Source organism: Sus scrofa, chromosome 6, assembly GCF_000003025.6.
Source record: "Sus scrofa isolate TJ Tabasco breed Duroc chromosome 6, Sscrofa11.1, whole genome shotgun sequence".
In the NCBI taxonomy this organism is placed as follows: Eukaryota; Metazoa; Chordata; class Mammalia; order Artiodactyla; family Suidae; genus Sus; species Sus scrofa.
This window is the reverse complement of record NC_010448.4, coordinates 91746933-91764549: the sequence shown is the minus strand read 5'-3', so window position 1 is coordinate 91764549 and position 17617 is coordinate 91746933. Positions and strand designations below refer to the sequence as shown.

The 17617-nt window shown below is 55.2% G+C and overlaps 2 protein-coding genes and 1 long non-coding RNA gene across 9 annotated transcripts in view; 2 read left to right on the top strand and 1 right to left on the bottom strand.

The window, feature by feature from the left end:
- Positions 1009–4152, top strand: LOC110261439. Its single transcript, XR_002345519.1, has 3 exons — positions 1009–1099; positions 2828–2911; positions 3951–4152. It is a non-coding gene; the product is annotated as an uncharacterized LOC110261439 (long non-coding RNA).
- NCDN (neurochondrin) lies at positions 7738–17000 on the bottom strand. 5 transcript variants are annotated; one of them, XM_021095914.1, is made up of 7 exons: positions 16224–17000; positions 15221–15361; positions 13156–14124; positions 11896–12137; positions 11036–11260; positions 10531–10673; positions 7738–9264 (listed from the first exon to the last, which is right to left on the bottom strand). In XM_021095914.1, the coding sequence occupies exons 1-7, from the start codon at positions 16254–16256 to the stop codon at positions 8828–8830; spliced, it is 2190 nt and encodes a 729-aa protein (XP_020951573.1). In that variant the 5' UTR covers positions 16257–17000; the 3' UTR covers positions 7738–8827. The 5 variants fall into 5 exon arrangements, with proteins under 5 accessions (XP_020951573.1, XP_020951574.1, XP_020951577.1 ...); XM_021095915.1 differs by having other exon boundaries at positions 16566–16925; XM_021095918.1 differs by having other exon boundaries at positions 15221–15391; positions 16566–16679.
- KIAA0319L (KIAA0319 like) overlaps positions 16760–17617 on the top strand; it is a 117127-nt gene continuing 116269 nt past the window's right edge. Inside the window, exon 1 of one of the 3 annotated variants that reach the window (XM_021095912.1) lies at positions 16760–16899. The gene's annotated coding sequence lies outside the window, so the exon portion shown is untranslated. Of the gene's footprint in view, positions 16900–17000; positions 17238–17617 lie in introns of those variants that run through there. The other 2 variants (XM_021095911.1, XM_021095913.1) reach the window with 2 other exon arrangements.

The window sequence follows — 17617 nt, the reverse complement described above, 5'->3', positions numbered from 1 at the left end:
GTTGGAGGAGGAGGTTCGGAATGTCCAGCACTCAGGCTCCCGGATCCCCAGCCCAGTGCCCCTGTGCCCCTCGGCCCGAGACGACTCACCATGGCGGAGTAGGTATGCACCAGCATGGGGCGGGCAGCGCGGGGCGCGAGGCGTGGCGGCGGCGGAGCCCTCGCCCGACGGCGAGCGCTGCGGGAAGAGGTGCGGGGAGCCTGAACGGCCCGCGGGGATCAGTTTACGGCGGCGGGGTGCAACCCAGCCCCGACCCCAACAGGCATGGGGTTCTCAGCAGTGGGAGCCCCCGGGCGGGTCCATGGGGGCGGGACGTGGGCCGGACGGGCGCTGATCGCACTTGAAAAAGTCGGTCAACGGGTGCCCAGCGCCCGCCCTTCTTCCTCTGAGCGCAGCCTGCTCCATGCACTCCAGTTATAGTGGCGGGGGCGCGCGGGGCCTCCGGGGGCGCGCATTAAAGAGACACGCTGGGGCCGCTTTCTACCCGGTCCCCAGAGACAGCTCAAAAGGAGGCGTGGCTTTGGTGCGACCCCCTGGGAAGGAAAGAGAGTTGAGTTGACTAGAAGGCGCTGTTCTGAGTGCCTTCTAGTCTCCCAGCTGCCTTGAAACAGAGAAGGTTTCAAGGCTGGGAAACAAGGGCTCTGGTTTGCTCTTGGCTCTATTGCATCTCTGCCTTTGAGCAAAGCACTAGTCTTCCTTGGTCTCAGCTTCCTTGTCTATGAAATGGGTATTAGTTCCTTGTCTGTAAAATGGGTATTGGTCCTTTCTGCAGCTCACTGGACTATGGATAAGGCGGGAAGTCCTGAATATGGAAGAAGTTTATGAGCTGCAGGCTCAAGCCCACTGGCTCATGTGCATATACCTATGTCAGTGCATGTGTGTGTGTGTTTGTGTGTGTGAGAGAGAGAGAGACAGAGAGAAAGAGAGTTGGAGACCATCACAGCCTCTCTGCATGTTTCTGGATCAAAGCCCCTCTAAGGGTGCCTTCTTCGTTCAGTCTTCCCTCAGCTGGAAACTCCCAACGCCAAGCCAGGCTCTCTGAGGAAGCTGAAAACACAAACTGCCTGGAGGTCAAATCTGCCCCGGACTGGATTTAGGAGTGAGTTCCACCTGAGAAGGGCTCAAGATAATTCTGCAGTCATTGAGGGTCCGGGCTGATTGAATGTGGGCCTCTCATACCCAGAGGATGTTGAGTGAATCTGTAACTGACATGGTGTGGACCATGTACCATCATCACACTAACACACAGGCTGTGTATTTATGTGTCACCATGGCAGACACCGGCTGGTTCTCAAGCATGTTTCCAGTCTATACAGTCACTCCACCTTTCTTTCTCTCAAAAGCCAAACTTCCCCTCCTGAGGAACAGGAACAAGGATTAAACAAAGGGAAATGAGAGGAATACTAAGGAGAATGGGAATTAAGAAAGCAGATGGGAGGTGTTAAAGAAAAAAAAAAAAGGCAAGAAGATGCTCAGACCAGGGCAGAGTAGAAATAATCACAGCAAACACTTATTACAGACTGTGCCAGACTCTATGCTAAGTACTTGATGAATATTGAGGTATTTAACCCTCTCAACAGCCCTATGAGACAGAAAGCCTTAGCACCCCCTTTCATAGTTGAGAAAAATGAGGCACAGAGAGGGGACATGACTTGCCCAACATCAAACAGTCAGTTCAGTGGCAGAGCTGCAATCGTCTGCCTGTAGCTCCTTTCTGTGCTCAGAATTACTGTTCTGTGTTGCCTTAGACCCAGGTCCCTGACTCCTTAGACTTAGTCCTGACTCCAATGGACCGTGTGATCCTGGGCAAGTCCCTTTTCCTCTCTGACCTCAATTTCTACAACTTCGACAATAAAAAAGCTAGGGGAGGGAAGAGAGGATTAGATGTTTTCTCAGGCCCCTTTCCGATGAAGTGAAGTGAGCTGGGAGTTCCCTGGTGGCCTAGTGGTTAAGGATCCAGCATTTTCACTGTTGTGGCTGGGGTCACTGCTGTGGCATGTGTTTGATCCCTGGCCCAGGGTGCAGCCTCAAAATAAATAAACAAAAAGTTTAAAAGATATTGAGCTAGATTGCTTTTTTTTTTTTTAGGGCCGCCACCATGGCACATGGAGGTTCCCAGGCTAGGGGTTGAATTGGAGCTACAGCTACTGGCCTACACCACAGCCACAGCAATGTGGGATCTGAGCCATGTCTGCAACCTACACCACAGCTCACAGCAACGCCAGGTCCATAACCCACTGAGCAAGGCCAGGGATCAAACCTGCATCCTCATGGATTCTAGTCGGGTTCATTAACCGCTGAGCCATGAAGGGAACTCCTAGATTGCTTTTTTGTTTATTTTTATTTTTTTGATATTGAGCTAGATTAGAAGAGAAAGGGAGAGGAGATTGGAGCAAAGTATCCCAGAAGGCAGATGGCAGGTGCAGAGCTCAGGTCTGGGTCATCTCAGCCTGGGAGGCTTTGGGAGAAAGGAAGAGGCTAGAAGCCACCAACAATTCATCAGTAAGAACTTTTCAGGGGCTGAAACCCCAGCGAGGGTGGTAGATGAAGCAAAATTGGGCAGCTCTGCAACCTCATGCCCAGGACAGATCAGAGGGCAGGAGTACGTTTGTGTGTGTGTGTGTCTATATATGTGAATGTGTGAGTCTATGGTGATACCCCCCCCTTCCCCAACCCTCAATTTCAGCCACAGGACATTAAACTTCAGGCCCCAGGAAAGGTGTATGTGTGTCAGCGCATGTATGCAGGTTGCTGGACCCCTTTGGGAGAAGTCCAGGAGCAGTGAGGCTGATAATGCCTAGCTCTGGGGCTCTCTTGCTCTCTCCAGTAGGCTTGGAAAGGGAAGACCAGAATGACAGGAAGAAATGTCTTCCCACTGACCTCCTTGGGTTTCTTCCTCCTGCAGCTTAAGGTGAGCCCTTCTTGCTTCAATTGACTTTTTTCTTTCTATCTTTCTTCTTCTTTTTTGCCCCCCCCCCTTTATTTAGGGCTGCACCTATGGCATATGGAAGTTCCCAAGGTAGGGGTCAAATTGGAGCTGAAGCCGCCGACCTACACCACAGCTCATGGCAATGCTGGATCCTTAACCCACAGAGCGAGGCCAGGGACTGAACCCACACTTAGTTGGGTTTGTTACTGCTGAGCCACAACGGGAACCCCTATTTACCTCCTTTCCCATCTGACCATTTCTCCGTCTTCTTTTCTGTCTCCTCTCTTTTCACCCACATCTTTAAGGTCAGTTATTCATTCTCAGAGTTGAAGCTGCTGCTCTTTTATTCCCATCTGCACTCTTCACTAGTGAGTTCCTCCCTTCTCAAGACTTTCATGACTACCTGGCCATAATTATCTCCCAATCTTGTTATCACCAGTCTGTATCTTCACTAGAAATCCAGACCCATAGATGCAGTTGCCAGTTGGATATTTCCTTCAGACATTTTGTTGCAGCCAGCTGAGACTTTCCAAGTCCCAAAGTGAACTAACATCTCCTCCACCTCCACCACCATCCCTAACCTGCCTCTCTTCCTCCTGTGTTTTATAGTTCTGTACATGGCACCACCATTCTTCAAATTAAAAAGAGCCATCCCAGGCTCTGACCTTTCTCTCACTTCCATAAGATGATCCTCATCAAATGTCATTATTTCTAACCCTCAAACATCTCCCTCCATCCTCTGGCAGTATCTTAAGCTACCATACTCTTTCTCATAGACCACTAGTTCTCCGAGTGTGGTCCCTGGACTAGCATCACCTACAACATCAGGGAACTTATTAGAAGTGCCTGTTCTTGGACCCCACCCAGATCTACCAAATTGGTAACTCTGGGCATGGGGCCTAGCCATAAGCCTGTAAGGTGACTCAGAAGCTCAGCAAAGTCTGAGAACCACTGCTTAGACTACTGCAACCATCCCCACCCCACTGGTCTCCTGCCTTCATTTCTATCTCTTCTTCAACAGGAGTGACTGGACCACGTTACCTCCAGCCTGAAAACTCTACTGGGGCTCCTCATGGCCTATTTTCAGGGGAAAAAATTTTAAACCCTAACCAGCATTCAGGATCTTTGCAGCTGCAACTTATTTTCCTTTCTTGCCTCATGAACCAGTTCACAAGAAGAAGATGAAAGGAGAAATAGAAAATTTGTCTAGTATTGGGCTTGGTACATAGCAGGTGCTCAGTAATGCTTATTAAATAAAGGATAAATGGATGAGTTTATGAACCCCTCAGGCTACTGAGCGATCCTTTAGGAAGTCTCCATGTGAACATGACACTACGTAGCTAGATGTGGAACCCAGACATAATCTGGGGAAGTCATCTGATAAATGAGTGATTTTGCCTACAGCTGCAGAAGAGAGGAATGTTCTCTACGGTCTGATGCTGTTTTGAGGGCTCCTAAGGCTGTAGGCTCTGTTGTCCTTCTTTCTCAGGGCCAACCAACTCCTCACTTTCTGAGGTATGGAGGTGGGCATTGCTTGCTGCCCACTCTCTGGCACACATGTACATGTGTGGAGGCCTGGAATGTTCACAGGGGTACACATGCAGACACTTTTGGACACAGGGCACATAACATGCTCAGGGGCACTCATGGGAAACACATACATGGGGACACAGGACATATATTGACACAGAAGTATGCATGTTCAAACATACAAGGACTCCCTCGCAGCATACTTGCCATATTGCTCTTTGCCCAGGCTCAAATATTCCCCCTCCCCTTTTTTTTCTTTTTTAGGGCTGCACCTATGGCATATGGAAGTTCCCAGGCTGGGGGTCGAATCGGCATTACAGTTGGTCTCTACGCCTCAGCCATGGAAACATCAGATCTGAGCCACATTTGTGACCTACACTATAGCCTGCAGCATCAATGGATCCTTAACCCACTGAGCAAGGCCAGAGATTGAACACGCTTTCTCAAGGACACTGTGCTGGGTTCTTAACCTGCTGAGCCACAACGGAAGCTCCAGATCTTTCCCTCACTTTCAAAAAGTGAGTTTGCAGATGTTTCCTGGTGGCTTAGCGAGTTAAGGATCCAGTGTCGTCACCGCAGTGGCTCAGGTCACTGCTATGGCACTGGTTCGATCCCTGGCCCTGGAACTTCTGGATGCCTTGGGTGTGGCCCCCCAAATAAAGAAAATGAGCTTGCATTTGGACTTTATGTTAAGCCTCAGGCTTGCCTCCCTTTATTGCTGACGAAGTCGCCCTCCTCCCAGCCGTTGACAACCTTCTGCTCTGGGCCTGGCTGAGTATTTGCAGGGTGGGGGAAATCTGGCACAAGGAGATGCTGAGGCGCCACCTCGTGGTTAGATCCTACAACTGCAGCTTCAGTTCCCCCTTTCTCACTTGCTGCTGACTTCCAGGAGCAAGCTTGGTTTTACCATGGTAGACTAGCCCCCTCTCCATTCCAGAGCCTGGATCTCTCTGACCATCTCTCACTGAAGTACAGGGCTCAGTCAGCTCGGCATTTTTTTTTTTAAGGCCACACCCAAGGCATATGGAAGTTCCCAGGCTAGGGGTCCAATGGGAGCTGCAGCTGCCCCCCTACACCACAGCCACAGCCACGCCAGATCCGAGCCATGTCTGCGACCTATACCACAGCTCAGTGCTGGATCCTTAACCCACTGATCGAAGACAGGGATTGAACTTGCATCCTCATGGATACTAGTTGGCTTGGTTACTGCTGAGCCACGTTGGGAACTCCCAGCTTTGTATATTGAGGCTTTCTGTAGGGTTTGTCTTCCCCTCCGCCCAAGGGAGATTACGAGTAGGGACCAGGGGGTGCCATTTTCTTTGGGACACTTTCCTTCTCTTTTCACTTCCCTAGATGATCTCAGTCACTCCCATGACTTAGGGACCCTCGGTACTGACAGCTCCTAAATCTGTCACTTGCCCAGACCTCTATCCAAGCTCCAGACTGCAGAGTCACTGCTTCCTGGATACATGCAGTACCAAATCACCATTTATCAAAATGAGCTTACATTTTGCATAAATCTGTTTCTCTCCCAGTGTTCCTTGTGTCAGCGAATGGCCCCGTTACCCACTCAGTGGCCCAGATCAGGAAATTGGGAGTCATCCTTTGCTCTATCCATCTTCACTTCCAATTAATCACCAAGCCCAATTAACTAACTCCTACCTATTCTTTTTCCACCCTCAGTGCCACTGGCTTAATTCAAACTTAACTACGTCCTCTCTGAGCTCCCTGTCTCAGTCATTCCTCTTGCAGCCAAAGTCTTCTTTATAAACTGAATCACATTCAATCTGCTTAAAAACTAGTCTCAGCAAGCTCCCACATTTAAGCTTCTTAGCACAGCACACCAGGACTTGTAAGATCTGGTCCTTTCCCACTGGTCCAGCCTCATCTTCACACTCTGTAATGACCTACTTGGAGTTCCCAAGCTTGCCTTTATACCTGCTGCTCCTCTGCTTGTCTGCCTGGCCAGCCCCTCTTCCCCTCAGGTCTCAGGGAAAATAGTTCCTCTGAGTTTCTAGGATGTATTCAGCTAGGCTGAGAGGCTCTCATGCTCCAGTCGCACTTCATTCAGACCACCCAGAGAAGCAACTGCTTACTTACCTCTTTAGGAGCTGGCTGGCTGTTGCCTAGTATATTTCCCCTCTGGATTTTAAGCTGCTTAGCAGACACGATTTGTCTTTTCATATTTTTCAGGGATTTCAGGGACTCCATGCCAAGGACATGCCTTTCAGTGCACCCAATAGATAAATGGACGTTCCTGTCTATGCATAGCCAACCACATGTGGGCACTTAGGATGTGCTCAGCGAATGCTTGTAAGCTTAGGGACTAGGTGGAGAAGAGTGCAGAGTGTGGACCTGGGGTTGGTCTGGCTCCAGCCTGGCAGATTTGGTTCAGATCTGGTGAGGCAGTGGGTGCTTGGGTCGGGTCTCTGCTGAAGCCCTCAGACCCTTCCCCTTCTCACTTGGCATAGACCAGGGGTGAACAGTTGGTTGTCTGAAATTTGGCTTGCAGATGTTCTGTTGGGATACTACTGATTGAATTTTAAAAATGATCAACATTCAAAATCAGATTTCATATAAAAATTCGGATCTCTGACTTCTTTTTAAAAATTGGAGCATGGGGAGTTCCTGTCGTGGCGCAGCAGAAACGAATCTGACTAGGAACCATGAGGTTGTGGGTTTGATCCCTGGCCTTGCTCAGTGGGTTAAGGATCCGGTGTTGCCATGAGCTGTGGTGTAGTTCGAGGACACGGCTCGGATCTGGCATTGCTGTAGCTGTGGCGTAGGCCAGCACCTGCAGCTCTGATTAGACTGGTAGTCTGGGAACCTCCATATGCTGTGGGTGTGGCCCTAAAAAGCAAAAAAAAAAAAAAAGCAAAAAAAATTGCAGTACTTGGCAGCACTACTTGGCAACAACCTGCTGCCACGCAGGAGCAGCACTTCCTTTGTACACAAGAGTCCTAGAGCCCCCAGTGGCCTTACCACATCAGCAGGCTAGTCTGCAACCTGCTCTGGCATTGAAGGGTGTGGGCTGAGAAGTCGGATAGCCTGCATGTTCTTGGCTCTGGCACTTACCAGCTGCAATACCTAAAGCAAATCACCTACCCATGCCTGATGAGTTTCTTCACCTGTAGAATCGGAATGATGCTGGCTTCACTGATTCTTGGAAGGGCTGAATGTGAGGTGTGTTTAACAGGGCATGTGTTCAGCAAACAGTAGCTGTGAGCTGCTGGGACTTGGAAGGGAGAAGGTGCAGGACAGACCACATGGGAACCATCTTGTCACCAATGAACATTTATTGAGTGTCCACATGTGCACAGCTTTGAACTTGGCGACCAGAGAACGCACTGGGGGAGGGGAGGGGAGAGGAGAGGGCAGCAAGGGGTTGGGGGAGGGTCCCCTGGATTCATAAGAAAGGTAGTCCCCGCTGGAGCCGCCAGTCGCGTCTCTCTGCAGCGGAATCATAGGCAGGGGTGGGAGTTAAAAGCCAGGCACCAGGATGGTGATGGGGTGCAGTTACTAGGGAAACATGCGGATTCTGGGAAAGCGTCCCTCTGGTTCCTGGCTCCAGCCAGGCCAGATGGCACCAGGGGCACAGGGACCTGATGCTCAGGTGTCCAAGCAGGGATTAAGGACAGGCAAAAATAAATAACCCCCCAACCCCCATTGTCACTCTGCTGCAACACGACACGAAAGCTTAGAGACCAGGACCCAAGGGCTCCTGGGTCCCCTCAAGGAAGCTCAGGCGGAAGGAGGTTTCCCAACCCCCCCACCAGGCCTGTCTGCCCCGGGTTTCCCTGGAAGGCTGGGGCAGTTCAGACCCTGGGTCACTGACGCTGATAGGAAGAACTGCGATGTCAATGGCCTGAGCCTGCTCTGTCTGCCCAAGAGGGCCAAGGGCAAGAACCAAATGGCCAATTGAAAGGACGTGGACGTGGGAGGCCAGAGGGGCACCACAGCCTAGGGGAGCCCACGCCCTGGCCGGCAGGGCACGTGGGCCGAGGCAGCCGGCTCCTGCCAGCCCTGTCCCACCTGGGGGGCCTCCCTCCCACAGGGGAGCCAGACATTGGGCACAATGCCACCTAGTGCCCCTCTCCTGGGGGGTTGCTCCAACCTCCCCTGGCCTGGAGGGGACAGCCACGCTGATTTCCAAGCCAATCCCTGTCCCTGAGCGGGCCCAGGGGGCGTGACGCAGTTCCTCACATTTGAAGGGTGGGCACCATGCCCTCACTCTTGGAAAAGCCAAAAGCTGGGGTGTTTGGGGGGGAAGTTTGGGGAGGGGGGTCCAACTTGGGGGCTTCAGGGAAGATGCCTCCTCCCTCCTTCCCTCGCCGCCCGCCCCCGGCTCTATCCCCAGTGGATGCCCCCTCAGGGCTCTGCCAGGCATTGCTCCAGGGCGGCCATGCGGTAGTGGCTGGCCGTCTCCTCACCCGCCTGCAGCCTCATGGCCTCACGGCACAGCCGGTTGGCCCGCGCCAACTCAACCAGGACGCCCTGATAGGCGGCTACCATCTCAGGCTTGACGGAGTTGGGGCTGACGCTGCCCAGCAGCTGGAGCAGCTCCTGCGGCCAGCGGGAGCGCAGGGCGGCGGGGGCCAGCCAGGGCAGCAGGGGCACGCAGCCTGTGAAGGCCTGCATGCCCAGGAACCAGAGCTCCTGCAGGTCGGCCCAGATGCCCTCGTAGTCGGGGGACAGGGCCAGCACCGCCTGGTCCGAGCCAGGCGTGGCTCGGGCCACGTGGGACTGTGACAGGAAGAGGATGGCAGCTGCGAAGAAACCTCGGGACGCTGGAGTTCCCTGAAGAGCTGGAAGGCAAGGAGGGAGGGGGCATGAACCAGAGGGGCCAGTGGCCTCGCCAGACCCTCCCTTCCCTTCCCTGGTGGCACACTCAGGAGCCAGAGCATAGACCAGCATCAGCCTGCCTGGGTTCAAACCCTACCTCCGACTTCACTGTGTGACCTTGGGTAATTCACTTTTCTGGGTCTTGTTTCTTCACTTGTAAAATGGGGCCAAGAGTGCTAATTTTAGCACGCTGTTGTGAGAATGAAATGTAATAACCCTGGGACGTTACCTCGTGGTTGGACCCTCCCGTAGTCTGAGGAGCCTCTGCTGAGCCTAGTACTACAGAGGCTGGGGAGGGCAGAGTGATTTGATTCTTAGGCCAGAAAAGGGTACCAGAGGGGACCATGGACTGGGTCCCTGGTTTGGCTCACCTGCCTGCAGGGGTTTGCCCCCTGCACTGCAGATGCTATCCTGGGGGCTGTTAGCATAACCTGGCAGCATCTGTGGGTGAATCAGTGCTGGGGCTCTACTCAGGGGCTGTGGAGAGGCAGCCTGGGACCGAGGGAGTGCAGGGGCTAGAGGGCAGGAGAGACCCTGGTCCACTGGGACCCCTTCCAGATGCTGGGTACACCCTCCCTCCCCTCAACCAGGAACAGAGGCAATTGAGGGTATGGGCTCATTACACTCTGTTCCCAGGCATCTGTGCAGCGCCTCCAACCTGACAGATGGGGCGCAGGGAACAGGCGGGGACAGAGGGACCTAAGCAGACACCCACGGCCAAAGTGGGAGACACAGAGGGCTGGCAGGGGCTGGAGCGGACACCCCTCCCCCTGCACGCAGCCAGAGTGAGGTGGGTGCGGGGGAAGGTATGTTCAGAGAGGCACTGAAGCCTGTCACGAGGGAGGTGAGGTGCAGAGGAAAAACCTCAATGGAGAGAAGTCATGTTTTTGACTCAAGGCCTGGGTGGGGGCGGCTCCACCTTGAAAATACAGAATTCAGATTCCTCGGGCTGCTGGGGATTCCAGGTGCCTATGCCTGTGCCTCCGAGCAGGCCTGTGCTTACACCCACCAGATCTTGCCTTAAAAGTCTTCAGAAGGAAGAGAATGTTATCATTTGGGGAAGAAGGGTGGGGAGGGCGGGGGATGCAGATGCACTTCAGAGACTTCCTCTTGACTGGAAAATTCTGTAAAACTATTTTTGGAAAACGGTGACTTATGCCCTGAGCACAGCAGGTCTATCACCCAGGTTTGCTGCCTCTGTCTGTTAGGACTGGGACCCCAGGGCTTACCTGGAGAGGTGCTAAGGAGCCGGGCCATGAGGAGGCCCAGGGTGGCCACGTTGGCAGCCAGAAGCAGCCTCCCCTGCTGCTGCACTAGTGCGGGCAGCGACGCCATCAGAGTGTTCATTAGAGAAGTGAAGCAGGCATCTCGCCTGGGGAGAAAGGGAGAGAAAGATGGGAGGTGGCGAATTAGTAGGGCCAGACCAAGCCCCGGGAAAACTTGGGCTCCCGGCTTCCCCAGGCCAGTGTCTGGCAAGAAATTAGCCAGCAGGGTGAACAGTTAACGTTAGGCCCCATCTGTGGCACCTGGGGAGCAGAGACTGGGTTATGCCTGCAGAGGGAGGGTTCCACATACACCAGATCTTCGTGTTGGGTGGCTCTCTCTCCATTCTGAAACCCTTTCGTTCTAACACTAACAGGAATTCATGTGCACAGGGAAGCAAAGTGGGAAACTGAGATTTGGGGCAAATTTGAAGAGGCCCCCTCCTTCCTCCAACCTCCTCCCCAGCCTCACTTGATCAGCCCAGGTGCGGTGACCACGAGGTTGAGGAAGATGTGACAGCAGGTCTGTAGGCCAATCTCCACGCTGTCGGGCAGCACTGAGGTGTCATGACCAGGGGAAGTGAGCTCCCACTGCTGCAGGAAATACTTGCACAGAAGAGAGGGGGCCCCCTCCTTGATCAGGATCTCCCGGGGCCCATCTTCGACTGTCAGGTGGCACCAGCCGGGCAGGAGGAGCCTGGGGGGTGTAGAAGGGAGACAGATGTGTGAGATGAAGGCACCAGGCTTCCCTTTTGGGGGGGTACCCCCATCTAAGAGAAATGGAAGTAGGGGAGGAGAGCACATTTTTGAAGGCACTGCACAAAGAGCACAAGCTTTGGGGGTACACAGGCCTGGACTCAAACTTGGGCTCTGAGTGTGAGCAAATTACTTTTTTTTTTTTGGCTCTGCGGCCACAGCAGTGATAATGCCGGGTCCTTAACTCTCTGAGCAACTCCTGGGCAAGTTACTTTAACTTCCTGGAGTCCCGGTTTCCTCATCCTGAAGACGTGAATGAGACGTCTATCCCAGATTTGCTGTGTAGACCAGATGAGATCATTTTGGGAAAGGTATAGTAAAATGCCTGGCCGTAGAGGCTCAATAAGCAGTTCTCTCTTTATAGAGCGATCTGGGTTTGGCAAGTGAGACTAGGCTCACCAGGTGTTTTGTGGCAACAAGTCCCCCGCCGCCCTAACAAACCGAAATACTACTCAATCTCATGCCCCTCAATCTCAGAAAGCCTGGCACAGCCCATGTTGGGGGGAGAGGAGGTGTTCCTGTGTTACTCCTTCCTTTAGAACATTCTGGCTGAACAGACCATAACTACAAACTCACCGGAGAGCATCCCCTGGCCAGGTGGGCCCTGGGGTGGTGGGGGAGATGGCCAGGGTGGCCACCTGCTGGGAGAGGTCATTGGCCTCCTCAGCCTCCTCGTAGAGGGTCTTAGCATAGCGGACGAGGAAGGGCAGCAGCTGGCAGACTTCCTTGCGCAGGGATGAGGTCTCCTCGGCCAGCCAGGCACCCAGGATCCGCACGGATGCAAACACAAAGGGCTCCTTCTGCTTCTCCTGCCCCACCTGTTGCCAAAGGATCCCTTTGAGATGAGGCAGGACTGGAGACCCTCCCCTGCCTGGCCAGCATGCCAACCAGCCTAGAAATAATTGAACTCCAAGAGAATTCTAATTCTGGCCTGTGAGCCCTTCAAAAGCAGGCCCCGTGCGCCAGAGCCCAGCACACACAGGGACACACTTAGCGGGGACCCCGGCAGAGAGCAAGCCCCCAGGTCATGCCTGTTGAGTGAACTGAACTTTAGACAACATGCTCTGGCCGTAGCTGGGACTCAAGTCTCCTCTACATCTCCCCCACCTCTCAAGTGGCTCAAGGCTAGAAGGGAACTCACAGGTCTGAAGCTGAGTAAATACCCCCTCTACAGTGGCTCTGACCTAGAGGGGGAGGCCAGGCCCCTGGCCACCAAGGAAATACCCCTAATGGTGGAGGCGGTGGGAGAGAAGCCCCCTTGGGGCTAAGACAGAAAGAATGAGACGATGGGAGCTTGGCGTGGTGTGGGGGATATACGGCTGCTGAGTCTAGGGGCTGGAGCAGGCAATGAAAGAGATCAGAGTTCTGAGCGAGCCCCTGTAGGCCGGGATCGCTAGACTCTCAGACAGGGAGGGCAGAGGGGATACTGGGGGAGGCGATCAAATGGAGTCAGGGGAACCTCTACAGAGGCCAGAAACCAGATGGCCCTGCTCCTTTTCCTTGCACACTTGCACATTGGCCTACGTATGTGTGTAAAGCAATGCTATAGATTGAGCAGAACAGACTGCTTCAATTTTGTGTGTGGACTGGGGGAAGGGCTGCGAGTGGGAGGTTACTGTGTTGTGTGTGCGCGTGTGTGTACTGTGATGTGAGTGCACATATGGCGTGTGGTATGGTGCTTGTGTGGAGGCTCAGGGAGGGCGGGAGAGGGAGGCTGGGCCGTGCACTACTCCCTGGAGTGCCGCAGGATCGGATCGGCCCTGTTACACCCAGGTGCGGGGCTTCACTTCCCCCTTTGCCTTGTCTTCTGGCTCCTCCCACACTGGGCACTCTTACCTGCTGCAGATAGTGGATGACGGCCCCGATGGCCTCCTTCATGACGCTCACCAGCTGCACCTTCTGAGGCTCCTTAAGCAGGGACTGCTCACAGCGGGTGCACTCCTGGATCCCCAACTCCATGAGCGCGTAGCAGGCGGTCACCACATCCTCTTTCACCTCTGTGCCTGTCTCCTCCAGTGCCAGCCGCACCTCTACGCATGCCAGATTCACCAGCAGGGCCAGGAACTTGCTCCCGGAGCTGCCCGCTGGGATCCAGTCGGAGCCGCAGGCGTGCGCCAGGCGGGCTGCCAGCTTCAGTGCGGGGTTGCGCTGCCAGGAGCTCAGCTTGCTGCCCAGGATGCGTGCCAGCCCAGCCTGCAGATCCCGGAGGCATTCAGAGGGCACGGTTGTCGGGGGCAGAAAGAGGGGCAGCAGCTGGCAAAGCTCAAACTTGCTGGCATCCTCAGCTTTCTGGAAATCTTCGCTGAGGCCCCGCAAAACAGCCAGCAGGTCGGGCTCCGCCTCCTTCCAGCATTGTGTCTCGGCAGCAGCCAGCAGCCCCACCAGGAGTGCCAGGGCCTGGTCAAAGCCATAGCCGTGCCCCAGGTATGCCTGACACAGGGCAGACACGGTGCCACCAGCAATGAGGTGTCGGGGCCCACGGGGTGTGCCTGCCACGGCCGTCAGGCACTGGTAGGTGTCATCGATCATGGAGCGGCGAGCAGCATCGTCAGGGTCCCCCCGGGCTGTGAGAAAGGTGCTAAGGATGGGGATCTTGTTCAGGACCTGGGGGTGGGCAGCTAGTTCAGGGTCACTGCAGAAGCAGGCCAGCAGGGCCACACCCAGGGCCCGGAGAACGTGGTCGGGGCAGCCATCTGGCGCCTCCTTGGTGGTCAGGAGACGATTGGGGAAGGTGAAGCCGACGGCATCAAAGATCCGCCGCCGAGTTTTGGCATCGATGTCACCTGCTTTGACTGCCTTGGTCACCTAAGGGAGGTATGGGCTATCAGCAGGATGAAAGGAAGAGGTGGCAAAGACTGTCCCCTGCCCTCTGGGGGGGTGGGGACATTAGCAGGACTAGGTTATATAACAGGATGCTCTGGGGTCAGGGAGCCTTCCAGAGATCATTTCATCCAGCTCCTTCCTTCTCCCCAGAGACAGATAGGTGTGACCTCTGGGATCCCTCATCTATGATAACCCCTGTGGAAGAGAGGTCTGGTCCTCCTCAACTACTTGTTCTGCCATTTCATCACCTCGTTAGTTGAGAAGTTCTTCGTGATGTCTAAGCTAGATGCCCATAACCAGAGTTGGAAGAGGCTTAGTACTCAGTGTTAAAAATCCTCCAAGGATTTAGGGGACCTCCCTAATTGCTCTCTCCAGAGAAGTCTCTAATCCATTCCCGCCACCTCTTAGGGGAAATGGCTCCTGTGTCTCGCCACTCTGCCTGTCAAAACATTTCCCCTTACGTTTCACCTAAACACCTCCTCTGCTGCAGTGTGAGCCCTTGACTCTCGAGCCTTCTTCCTGTTGCCATGGCAAACAAGCAGCGGCTGTACTCCCTCCTCCCTTCACCCCCCACACACCAACACCCCCCCCCCCCAGCACTGCAGCTCCTGTTCTGCTGTCCCCAGCTTGAGTTCCTCCAATGGGGTCAAGCCCCGAACCAGATCCTTCACCTTCAACCTACATACTGCCATCCTGGCTATCCCCTAGGACCCTTTCCCAGTCATTCCCAGTCCCACTACTCTCTCTACCCCCAGAACAATTATCCCCAGCCCTCAAGTACTCTGCACTAGTTACTACCTGCTGCTGTTACCCTATGAGTCAGCTCCCATCTGCTCTGGGATGCCCCAGAGAGCAGACCTAGGCAGCCTCCTCCAAGGCTCCCAGGGGGTGAATAAACCCCTGTTCTCCCCTTTGCTCCCACACTCAGGGGAGCAAAACTGAGTTCACAGGTAGATGCCTTGGGCCTTCTTTGGTGCCACAGGATTACCAGCACCACTTTGGGGACTTGTTGACCCCATTCCTTGGGGGCCCAACCACCCGGCCCTCCCCACTTCCCAATTTTCAGTCAGTTCCTTACTAGCAGCAGGGCTGCAAACTGCTCGCTGTCATTCTTGGCCTCACGGAGGGCTCCAAGGTAGCGCTCCAGGGTGGGGTTTCGGCCCTCTGCCTGGTTCAGAGCTGGCTCGCAATCCGAGGCCATGATGCCCGCCTTGCCCAACTGTGAACACAAGAGGGACTGAGCATCCCTCTGCAGAGGAGGGGTGGGGGTGGGAGTGGAGGATGGAGGGAAGGATTAGCACAGAGGGGAGGATCAGGAGGGACGGACTCCTCAGAACTGACCTCCCTTGGGGAAGCCCCTATAAGAGGCTGGACCCACAAGTCCTTAGGGATGAAGAAGGGACCCTGGTCCAAGGTCACCTCCAGAAAGCGGGAAAGAAGGACCATGCATCCTGCTGCCCAGCTGGACAGCTAACCTCACCAATTTCCTTGGGGTGGGAGGGGGCTGGCCCCACTGCTCCGCTGCCACCTGGCACCAAAGGCCAGGTTTTGTTTCCCTCCATCAGGCATACAGGGAAGGAGTGGTGAGGACAGACAAGGAGGAATGGAAACATACATGGGTGAAGTTCGATTATCCGGACTCAGGCCGACAAGAGGGAAAAGGGCATCTTGGGTTTCCTTTCCCCTCCCTTCTTCAGAAAAGGCAGGAGACAAGCTTCAGCAGAAGTGAAGAAACAGGGCGCTGACCAGGGAAGGCTAGGAGGCCCCTCTGGGGACCCCACCCCTCCAGCCAGGTCTCTCAGTCGCCCCCGCAGGCTCCTTGCCTCCTCTCCTTTCCCTCCCTCGGGCAGAAGCTGCAGCAGCAGCAGCAGCAGAAGCAACAGCAGAATTAACCCTTTGCGTTCCCTCTCCTCGCCCTCCCCGCCCGGCTACCAGCCTGTCGATGCCGGAAGGGGCTGGAGAAGCAAGAAGGGGTCCCGGGTAGCTCCCAGGACAACGGAGAATCCAAAAGCCGGATAATCGAAGCGGGGCTGCTGAGATGGGGAGATGAGAAGGGGAGGAGGATTCCTGGCGGTCACCACCTGTCCCGCAGCAGCCAGGTCACAACACGACATTGATGAAGTCACGACAGGGCGGCGATGAGATCACACTTCACGATGGCGCGGTGATGTCACGGAGAGATCACGGCAAAATCACGACATGGGACAGCCCCCAAAGATGACAGGGCAAATTTGTAAAAAAAGATATAGCTATATACTGAAAAGGGCTGTGACAAAATGGAGTCTCGACAGAGCACGGTGATGTCGCGATATGGCGCGATGGAGTCGCGATAGGGTCCCCGGGGTGTGTGGGCATCGATCAGCGCCGGCTCCGAGTGGCCCCAGCTGGGATGTAGGGGAGGGCCTGAAGGGGGCTGAGCTCACCAGGCTGCGGCCCCGAGCAGCGAAGTCTTCTCCGAGCGCGATGCTCCAGGAGCCTGGGGCCGCTGCTCACGCCGCGTTGCCCACTCCTGGCTCCAGGCTGCTGCAGCTCCACCCCCACCCCCGCACCGCTCTCGACCAATCCGCCGCGGCCTCACTCCAGGCTCTGGCCAATGGCACGGCTGGGCGCTAAGCCGTAGGGGGTGCTGCCGCTGCCGCCATCTTGCTTATGGGTATTGCCAGAGTCTGAGGCCTGGGGCTCCGCAGGGCGGGTGAAGGTGCAGACCGCCTCGGAAGAGCAGGAGGCGACACCTTGGGGACCCCGCTTCCTTCGCTCGTGCGTAGTTCTAACCCCCCCCTCCCCCGGCACTATCCCTCCTCCACCTCTGGCTCGAGGATGGAATTGAGCTTCCGGGGGCAGGAGGGCTTGCTTAGGATGCGAAGTGTGTTTCCGGGTTGAGCCCGGGAGGTGGGAGGGGGCGGTGTTTCGGCCGCCGTAGCTGACCGGAGAGGCTGAGGCGAGAGGGAGCTATCCCGGTGGGGAGCCCGCACCCCCTTCTTCCTTTTCCTCCTCCTCTGGGTGAGAGGAGCGAAGGTTGGGGCCCTGACCCCATGGACCGGGAGGAGGCGGAGGCCGCCGAGAGCCGGGGCCCCGCTGTGTGGCCCTGAGCCCCGGTAGGTGGCCGGGGGCGGCTGGCTGCCAGGCGGAGGACCACGAGCTCAAGGGAGGGGCAAGCGGGAGAGGCTCTTTCTGTGTGTGCGCTGGGACCCGGAGGTGGTGCTCCTGGTCCCACTAGAGCAGCCAGCTGTTTCTGGTTTTGCAGGTTCGGAGCTCGAGTTCCAGGTTGAATCCCGCCCGGGCCTGGTCATGCGGCTCCCTCTATTCCCCGACAGACAGAATGGCCTCGAAACTCAGCTGGTCTTCTTCCCTCGCCCATAGCTACTGTCCCTGGTGTTTGTTCCCCCACCAAGACAGAAAGTTGAACAGAATAAGGGGGGCGGGGCTGAGCACTACGTGTGAATTATGATGCGAAACCTGTCTTATTCAGGACTTG